The sequence below is a fragment of the Equus quagga genome, chromosome 7 (genome assembly GCF_021613505.1).
Source record: "Equus quagga isolate Etosha38 chromosome 7, UCLA_HA_Equagga_1.0, whole genome shotgun sequence".
Taxonomy (NCBI): domain Eukaryota; kingdom Metazoa; phylum Chordata; class Mammalia; order Perissodactyla; family Equidae; genus Equus; species Equus quagga.
In genome coordinates, this window is record NC_060273.1 from 85,678,853 (window position 1) to 85,689,589 (window position 10,737).

A 10,737-nucleotide genomic window follows, 5' to 3' on the forward strand; every position below is an offset into this window, starting at 1 on the left:
GCACAACATTTTGAATGTACTTAATACCTCTCAATTGTATGCTTAAAATTGGTTAAAATGATAAATTTTATATTATATGTAATTTACCATGTTAAAAAAAAAACCCCAAAACTCTATAGAATCTAAATCTTTGAGATGAACTAGAAAAAGTTTATACTTCTTTAGCTAGAAGGACATGCTTTAAAAATGTGCTCCAAATTTTAGTTGATGGAATAACTAAATAGAATTGTCAAACACATGATGCTTTGGAATTTGCCATTGCTTAGAGATGGAAACCATTTCCTGATTTGGTTTCTGGTTCCCTCCTGACTGCAGTGTGTGATGCATCTTGAAGACCGGTTACAGGAGCTGTACTTCAAGAGCAAAATGCTGTCTGAGTACCTGAGGGGGCAGATGCGTGTTCATGTCAAGGAGCTGGGAGTGGTTCTAGGGTATGTTCTTGGTTCCTTTTCTGGCTTTTCTGCCTCATTGTACTGTCTTTCAGCAAGGAATATTCCTCAGAATTGCCTTTTTTCCTTTTAAGTGTCTTTTCCTGTTAGAAATTGGACACTGTTACCAGTTTGGGTTGCCCTATACCGTATGAAAGCAGATCCCTGTCTTCCATGTCTGAAAGGCATTGTCCCTTGTGCCGTTACAGTAAGTTGAGAATATAGTCAGATAAGAATGAAAATCTAAATTTTTGTCCTAGAAAAATTAAGTAAATACTCATTTTTTTAAATTAAATATGTTGTAGACTCATTATTCCCAGCATCTGTGCTGCCATTCAAATGAGCTGATTGAAATGGGTGTTAGTACATCATCTCTATATTGTTACTCATTCCCCATTATGTATATATTATGTCTATCTACTCCACAATTATTCCTGGGAAGAAGACACTTAGCTAAAATGCTAACTGAAGGAGGAACAGGAAATTGGTGGGAGGCATTGTATAGCCCTTTTCATTATATTCTGTGGTCATTTTCCCTATGTTCTGTGGCTACTTTGTGTGTGTGTGTGTGTGTGTGAGAATTATTTCTTGGAATGATAGTTGAATAAATTAAAACAATCTGAATCTTTTGTCTAATTCAGCTTTTATGAAGGGAGAAAGAGCCAACATCAGTCAGTAGCTACTTTATGTCAGAAACCAAATTAAATTCTTACATAAGGAATAATGTTATTCCTTATCCTCCAGATTGGAAATAGTTAATGGATTGTTTCTTCTTATAGAATTTTGTAATGAATAACATAAAAAAATATAAATTGGCTTATACTCTATTTATAGTTGTGCAACTTGCCTTTTAATATATCTTGAGTGTTCATGTAAGTGTGTTCTCATCTATCTCATTTTTAATGGCTGTGTAGCATTCCATTATATGGTGGAATTTAGATTATTTTCAGTTTTTTGGTCTTACAAACTAATGCTAGAATGAATATAAATGTTTGAAGTTTGTAGAATAGATTCTTTGAAGTAGCATTTTTGGTTAAAGGGCATGTGTATTAAATTTTTGATAGATACTAATAGTTATTTTGATAGTTAATAGTAAATACTATCCAGAAAGTACCAGAATAAATTCTTATGAACAGCAGGAAGCACAGTCTTCCTGCTACTGGCTATTACCAAACTTTTTAATCTTTGCCAAGCTATTCGCTGAAAAGTGAAATCTGATTTTATTCAAATTTATTCTCTAACCATGAGTGAGTCTGCGTAACTTTTTCTGTGTTTATTGGCCATTTTTTTTCCCTACAAATTATTTGTGGTGGGATGTATTTTTAAGAAGCTTTTATTACTTATCTGATTATAGAAACATTTGCATTCCAAACAATATGGGTATACACTATTATTCTATTATTATACATATTATATTTCTTAGACATTTGCCCATTGCCCTGATGCATTGTCCATCAGCAGGTCAGTGAGATGCTTTCTTAATATCCATGGCTTTGTTACAGTTGGGTTTCGGAGGCTTTCTTTTTTAAAAAATCTATGGTTTTGGTTTTTACTTAATGAAAAATTTCTAAGTTTTGTTATTCCTTTTGGCCAGGGTGGCCTAGGTCCTTGACTGATAAGGTCTGGTGACTGTACAGGTAGCAGTCCTTGCCTGTAGGACACCTGTCCTAGGTATAGACAGCCTAAACTGAGTTTTTTTTTCTCCTTATTTCAGGATTGAATCCAGTGATCTTCCTCTTCTGGCTGCTGTAGCAAGCACTCACTCTCCATATGTTGCTCAGATACTCCTTTAAGCTAAAGGTTGTTAGAAATTAACTTCGGTGGAAAGTTAAGTAGAAACCAAGGAAGCAGACACAACATTGATTTATGACAGTTTTTTTCCCTGTTAGACTTCCATCTGAATGAGTCAGTCACCTGAGTATACTGCATTGCAGTGCATATTATATGATCAGTGGATGACTTTTTCCTTTGGACTGGACTTTTGGGGTGGTGGTAGATTTTTAACCAAGTGAAACTAAAACAGCATAAATAATTTGGTGGGGGAAAGCATTTGAAAAGGCCAAAGTATAACTTACAAATTTCTACAAAATGAATAACATTGAAGAATTTCATATGATCTGTATGATGTTGCCACAACCCATAAGTAGCAACAGATGTCTCAAGAAATAGTCATTTCATTAGTTTTAATCCTTTATTTCTAAGGTACAGAGATCTATAAAACCTCAATTATTTGTTGTTTTGTTTTTCAATTCAAAATAGCTAATTTCTGGGTATTTCTCAAAGTATTTTAAATAGCCTGTTAATTATAATAAACTCAGAATAATAAGTATAAATGTATGTTATGTTATCCACCCAAGTGTACATATGTATCTATTTTTTTTAAAAAAGCAGAGGTAGGAATACAAGATTGGTAAACATGCCTTTTAAAAAAATATTTTCAACTAGTATTAATTGTATATAATGTTGAAATGTTACTTTCTGGTGATTTTTCTGCTTCACACACCCTAAAATAGAAGTAAAGCCAATCTTTTTTAAGGCTGAGGAATGTAGATTCCCAAAATAAGAATACTACTTTATACCATTTGTTTGTTTATAAATATAAGCTAATTCTTATAAATGTTAATATTTACTTATTTGCATCTAATTTAATAAATGAAAATTAGGATTAAAAATTACACCAAAGCATTGGCAAAAATAATACTATTTTCTTCAAACATGCTCAGGTAGCTGAGGCCCTTGCTTTCGGTATCAGCCCTTCTTGACCCATAGGAACTGAATATTTGTTTCACTGCTTCATAATATTCAATGTACACTAATAGAACTCATTAACTCTTAAAATTATTCTCTTTTCTCTAATAGTCCCTCCTTTCCAAAAGCTAATTTTTTTCAAAGATTTCCACTTTTCAGTTATTATTGTTTTTGTATATACTGTAGAGTGTTGCTTGTGAGAAAGGCTAATATGGAACCAAACTCTTGTAAGTAATGTAAATAGAAAGACCGGGTAGATGAAGTTTTCAACATACTCTACTACCTCAGTTTACTTGAATACTACATTATAGTTTGTTCTTTACTTTTCTGATCTAAAATACTTTTAATGCTAGAAGTGAAGTTGGTTTCTGCTTTCATGGACTGTTTGCGTCATAATTAATTGATCAGCTTTTAAAAAAGAAAATCACTTGCTTATTCTGTTACTAAATACATTTATTGTATGATAATCTATTCTTGCTGTTTAAACTTTTAGTAATTAGGGAAGATTTCTGTGGTTTGTTTAGTCTTTGACCTTGAATTTATGGCATTGGGTCACATTTTACCTTCTCTTTATGTAGTCAAGAAATCTCCAACTAGACAAAGAAGAAATGGTTGTTTTACTGGAATGTAAACCTGAAATTGGTGTGCCTGCAATCAGTTTGGCCCCCGTGTTCTGTCAGCTGGTCCCAGTTAGTACATGAGTCTCCTGTGGATGACTTGCTGCCAAAGACTGTTTATGGATATATTTTCTTTGGCTTAATTTTCTTATTCCATTCATTAACAAAATTCTTCTCTCTTTTATTATTGTTTGGAATTCTGTGAATCAATGTCTTTGGCAAAATTCAGAATATAGAAAAGTTCATATGTAGGCCAGTGTACATTATTTTTCGATTGTAGTTTAGAATGATATGTAGCAGGTAGGTAATGTCTGTTTTTGCGTGTTTTCTCTTTTGAATTATCAAACTCTTCACAGTCCTATCTATTTGAAATCTCTAATAAATTATCATTTAGGAAATCTACAATAAATTGAGGCTCATGCTACTGTTACTCTTAAAATTAAGCTTTGCTCCGAAGGAAAAGGCCTATAGTTTCTTATAGAATCCTTAATCCTTATAGGATTACTGAGTTTTTTAATTCCCAAACTTCTGTAATTTCTACTGCGTTCATCATAGTTATTCTTTCCTTACACAAAGCCCAAGGAATGAGCTGCTGCTGCTTTAAAGTGTGGTCATTATGATGAATGTGAAAAGAGTTTCTGGCCTGTTCGAAATAATGTTCTTCAACTTTTTATGGTACAGACACATATGTGTTACAAATGAAAAACACCTGTTTGTTGCAACAGGAAATGAAAAAGGGATGTTTTACATTGTAGATTTAAAACTAATTTTTCCTTGTATATAAACTAATTGGTTTGATTTAAAATAGTCCTGGCTTTTATTAATATGTCTTAATTTTGAGTTTGAAAATGTTAAGTGCAATAAACATACTAGCACAGATTTCATTATGTTGCATTTGGCGTACACTGGGGATGATCACTTTAAAAACGACAGATTTTACACATTGCCTACTTCTGGTAGATGTCTTTATGAGATTGTTCTGCTTTCTCTAAGTTATTAGATGGTGGGATATGTAAAATGTACATACTTGTTCTGTCTGTATACATTTCTCAAATGTACACCTGTATTATAATAACCTCCCAGTTCTAGGGGAAATTTGTGCAATAAATACACATGTCAATTTGATGGATGATGTTGGTCTTTCTTTCATGTGTTAATAAGGTATATGTAATATCACGGACTCTGGTGTCAGCCCACCTGGATTCTTTTCCCAAGTGTGATGCTTCTAGGCATGTGACCCTGTTCATAATGTCCTTCTCCAGTCCTAATTTTCTGTATTGGTAATTTAGTAGAATCTACTTTATAAGGTGTTTGTGAGAATCAAGTGAAACAATGAATGTCAAGAATTTATCTCAATGTATGGCACCTCCCAAGTGCTCAATAATTTTTGGCTGCTACTGTTACTAGGTAAATAATCTGGCCCGTCTCCCCTCTATGACCCCTGCGTATTGTGGGGAGAATTTAACATACATTCTTATGAATGAAAATGTAGTAAAAAAGAAAATATTGGTATATGCTTACATTTGACCTAATCCTCATGATAACAAATTGAAAATTTCTTTAAATGCTTTTATGAAAACAAACTGAAAATCATTTAAAACCTAGAAGAAGCCATGTAAACCTGTTAAGAACATTGTATCCAATACAAATTACTATTAACTTTACAATTAAACAAAAAATTGGCCAGTTGGTTTAGGTTCTAATCCTGGGTTCACTGATTTGCATGTGATTCTGAGCAAGTCTGTCTTTTTCCTCCTTAGTGCCTGCTCTGCAGTAGTGATTCAGCCTTGAGTACTGAAGGCTGATTGGGAAGCTGCCTTACTCAAGCTACGTTGTTTTGGACAGAGTTATGCCAGGAAGCAAGATTAGACTATTGGGTTTTTGTAGTACTTGTTTTCATATCATTTTACATGTATCACTTTTACATTTGACCAAAGAGAATAAGTGCACTGTTCTGTTTTTTTATTTTTTATTGTTTTTGGTGAGGAAAATTGGCCCTGAGCTCACATCTGTTGCCAGTCTTCCTCTTTTGTCTTTCCTTCCCAAATCCCCAGTTCATAGTTGTATATCCTAGTTGTTGGTCACTCTAGTTCTTCTATGTGGGATGCTGCCTCAGCATGGCTTGATGAGTGGTGTGTAGGTGTGCAGTCAGTATCTGAACCAGAAAACCCCGGGATGCTGAAGCAGAGCATGCGAACTTAACCACTCAGCCATGGGGCCAGCCCCAAGTGCACTGTTTTAAAGCAGAGAGGAAGGATCAAGTATTTAGGAAGCATCCATCAGATATTTTAGAGGTTTTTAATTGGTGCCTGTGTTTATAGGTGCTGTTCCCTCATATAAATTTAAGAAATCTTGCAACATTTCTGAGATGCATAGAGGAATGATTTTACTAATGAGAAACTGAGATACAGAGAATTTAATGAGGTCAAAGTCTCCTATGTAGGTCTATTTTTTCTCTCAGACCAGAATGGTTTCCAACTAGTATGTAGTGACAAATTTAAAGATTTCTGGGATTTCTTCACTTGTCTTTGCCAATGTAGAAGGGTAGGGGTGGGATGGCCAAGTGGGACGAAACCTGAGCTGAAGGTGCAGTGGGAGTTGGGGGATTGTAACTCTGAGTGGAAAGGATTTAGGCAGACAGAAAAGGGGGAGGTCACAGAATGTATAGTGCTTACTGTCCTTGCTTTGTAGTGCAGCCTGGGGACTTGAACATGTTTACTCTAGACTTAAGATTTGATTTCTGGATTTAAGATTTTCCCTAGAGAAAAGAAAATACAAGCAGTTCAAAAGAGATTTTTAAAGAATATGTGAAATTCCCACCTACCGTTTTTCAGGAGAACTTCAGTGGGACTTTTGATCTTAAAGCATATTCTCAGGTCAGAAGGTCCCATCCCCCCCTCTACCCCACCACCACCAGGAGACTTGGTCCCTTATAACATTTCTTTTAAAAGGGTCTCTCTTTCTGGTGAAAGTACAAATCTAGACCAATCCCTTCATCAGATTGAAGACAGTTCTCTGTCTGGGTTAACACTGTCTGATTAGACCTCCCAGAGATAAACCTGTGTTTACTCTAAGGAGAGTATTAAGTTGAAGAGGCTTGAGCTTCCGTTCTTTCCAAGTGACTATTTTAACAAGGACAGTCCAAAAATATGTCTTTACATTCACCTTGGTGCTCAAATTAAGATTATTGATAAATGCAGTGTTACCTAAATTGTCCCAAGGGAACAACATTGTTGAAATGTTGTGTAAGTATAAGGGAAATATTGTTCTTTCCTCAAGAAACTTATGATGCCACTCGTCACACATTTGTCCAGCACTCACAAGTCAGTATCCTTCACTATGTTACAGGGGCTGGAAATAAGATGGCTCAGACTAGTCCAGAACCTGAATTAGTTTAGTTTTCAAACCTGGTTGCATGTTAGAAACGCTTAGGTAGCTTTTGGAAAATATTAATTCCTAGATGTCTGATTCAGTGATAGTGACTGACCTTCTGGATTTGGGCCAGAAAATGCTCTTATTTTTCCACTAGTAGAGACCTAATCTCCTAGCATACTCCAGATCTCAATTCCTTACTTCATTCCAGTGCTATTAAAACCAGTGCTCTGGGGCCGGCCCCATGGCCAAGTGGTTGAGTTTGCGTGCTTTGCTTCGGCGGCCCAGGATTTTGCCAGTTCGAATCCTGGTCTCAGACATGGCACTGCCCACCAGGTCGTGCTGAGGCGGCATCCCACATGCCACAACTAGAAGGACCCACAACTGAAAATACACAGCTATGTACTGGAGGGCTTTGGGAGAAAAAGGAAAAATAAAATCTTTAAAAAAGAAACAAAACCCAGTGCTCTGTACCCTCACGTTCTTGTTGGTTTGCTGTTATCCTGGAAAGATGGCCATATGATTGATTGTCTGCCTACTGAGCATTCAGTTCTGCATAATACAATGGTTGCCTAGCCAGACATCTTTCTTCGCCATTGAAGAGCAATCAAGTGCCTATCTTTTTAAACAGCAAAATCTCCTCTTAATTACTTGGTTCTTAGATAGTTTCATGTGTTCAGTCAGCAAATACTGAGAACCTGTTATGTGCTAGGCACAGTCTGGGTGCCGGGGATATACCAGTAAATAACAAACTTTGTTCTCTGTTCTTGTGGAGTTTTACATATTTCCCACTGGAGGAGAAGGTACACAAAAATAATATGCTGTCAGGTTGTGGTAAGTATAATGAAGAAAAATAAGGTAGGGTAAGGAATTAAGCCACTTTTTCTTTAAGGTTTAAGCACATTTATTTTCCTAGAATTTAATAAATTACTTGCATTCAAAGCCATTATTTTTTCCTTTCAGATACAAGCCAATGCTGGTGACTCCTATCCTGGAGGTTGCCTTTTCTCTGAAATTAGCTATTAGATCTTTGACAGTCTCCTCACTTTTTTCAGCATACCAGAGCATAGTACAAGATGGTAAAGGACATTATAGATTTTGAAAATGTGCTTAAATTTAGATATGTATAGTTACCGTGGCTATTAACATACTGTTTTAACTATTGTTGTCTTATGATGAAGCCTAATAGTTATTTTTTATACTTAATTCATTTTTCCTTGTTTAATATTATATACAGAAAAGTAAATAAATATTCAGTAATGTACCTGTCACTTAGGTCAAGAAATAAATCATTTTCAGCAACCTAGAAGCTCCCCTTCTCCATGTGCCCTATTGTGATCATAATCCTCTCCCTTCTCGTTTTTGTAACTACCAACCTGACTTTTGTGAACATCATTTCCTTGTCTTATGTTTATAGTTTTACCTCTATTTATGCATCCCTAAGTGATATACTTTAATTTTGCTTGTGTGTGAACTTTGTTTAATTATACTCCATATTTTGTATTTTGCCTTTTTTCTCTCAACATTATCTTGGAGATTCATCCATGTGCTCTGTAGCTGGTATTCCACTGAATGAACATAATTTAACCATTCTATTATTGATGGACATTTGGGTTATTTCCACTTTTTGGCTAATATGAACACTGAACATTTTTGTTCATCTTTTCTGGTGTACTTGGGTATTCTTTAGGACGTATATCAAGAACTGGACTTGCTGAGACAACGGTATGTTAAGTTTCAGCTTTACCAGATACTTTTTTTCAAAATGGTTTCCCAATTTACACTTAACCAGCAGTTTGTGAGAGTTCCTGTTGCTCCACATCTTCCTGAATACTTAAATGTTTCTGAATAGTTACTGATGAAAAAATTTTGGCATTAAAAAAAACCTATCCAATTCTTCAAGCTTGAATTTTTGCTTTTGAAAAATCACTTCCCAGAGGTAAAGTAATAAAAATAAGAAAGAGTGCTTGCATTGTGCAGGCAACATCCTTAAGTGCTTTACCTGAATTATCTCATGTAATGCTAAGAGAATCTCAGAGCAATAGGTACTTTACTACTCCTGTTTTACAGATAAGGAAACTGAAGTTCAGCAATATTAAATAACTTCTCCAAGTCATTTAACTAGACATGGCCTATTAAAGACACAAATTCAGGTGTTTGCCCCTAAAGTTCAAGCTCATGGTCATCATGCTTTAATTCCTTTTCCCTCTTTCAAAATATTGATATAGCTCTGGAAACTGATCCTTAAAGTACGGAAGGGATAACCTTTGTGATCTTAGGCAGACCTTTCAGAGAATATGTTTATACACACACAAAATGACAAAAGTGAGTCATGCAATTCATTGTAATCTCTCAATCACTTTCTTTCTAGAGTGGCTGAGCCATAACCTCCCTGGTAAGGTTTTTGTCCTATACTCAAAAAAGAAATGTGCCAATGTTATGTTGCAAACTTCAAGTTTGGGCAAGCCCAACAGCCAACGGAAAACAAAACGATTAACATCAGCCATCACTACCAGGTCCCAGAAACGGTAAATGTTGATCTCTTCTTTCTCTTTTGTTACTCTAAAATATAATTTTAATTCTTACGTCATTAAAAAATTACTGTGAATAACGTCATAATCATACATGACTTTGAATCATCAGTGACCTATGCTAATTGCTTTGAGAAATCCTAAGATGTACCTAGATGTAGTACACTGCCTTCAGGGAGCTTAAAATTCAGTGGAAAGGACATGCCTATGGTGGCTCCAAAGTAAGGCATTGTGTGTCTAGTGCGGCCCATTTGTGCACTGAGATAGGAGTGAAACGACTGTCTAGAATGAGTAATTCTGGAGTTCTGTCAGTGATCTTGTGAAAACAGCCTCTGCAGCTGTCTGGCTGCCCCCAGGAGTGGTCTGTTTTTTTTAAAGAAGGGACCAATAAATAAATGGAATTTGACTTTATTTGGTCTGTTGGGAAACAGCCTAGTATGTAAAATGTAGCACGGAAGCGGTCACTCTTGAGTCCAGGCAACCCTAAGCCCCGCTGCCTGAAGGGGCTGGGTGGAGGAAGGGCTGCGCTGGGCGTCACTTATGTGAACGCAGTCCAGACCCGGCTTCGCAAAGCAGCAGTAACGTGGAGCTGGCCGCAGGCACAGGCCGCGAAGCTTTGATTGCTCTGCTCTGATCTCTGGACGTCTGTCTTGGACATGGGAAGTACTTCTCGGTGGGCCTCTTCCACAAGAGATTGGTTTTATTAGAAAAAACTTAGGAAAGAGTGCACGAACTTCCTTATTTGCCGAATGGCGGCTTCGATTTCAGCAAGTTCTACAAGACACCGGCGTCAGAGTTGCAGAGCAGGAGCTCGGCCGCGGACTTGGCCACGCCCTGAGCTTCCGGATTTGGGCAAAAACAGAACTTTCTTCCCAGAACGCCGTCCCCCACGGTTCTAACCCAACACGCTATTTTTGCTCAGGCCTTCAGAGCGCGTTTCCGGCCCCTTCGACGGAAGCTGGAGCGGCCGAAACCGCAACTCCGCGGCGGATCCCGTGACGGGCTTAGGCGAGGTCTCGCGATATGTCTTTAAATCTCACG

General features: G+C 36.6%; 1 protein-coding gene across 2 annotated transcripts in view; it reads left to right on the forward strand.

Moving 5' to 3' along the window:
- Nucleotides 1-4,918, forward strand: part of FNIP1 (folliculin interacting protein 1) — a 129,660-nt gene extending 124,742 nt beyond the window's left edge. For both annotated transcript variants that reach the window (XM_046668275.1, XM_046668276.1), the window contains 2 exons: nucleotides 316-431; nucleotides 2,143-4,918. In XM_046668275.1, the coding sequence (XP_046524231.1) occupies nucleotides 316-431; nucleotides 2,143-2,221 (195 nt within the window). In that variant the 3' untranslated portion in view covers nucleotides 2,222-4,918. The remainder of the gene's footprint in view (nucleotides 1-315; nucleotides 432-2,142) is intronic.
- Nucleotides 4,919-10,737: the final 5,819 nt, after the last annotated feature.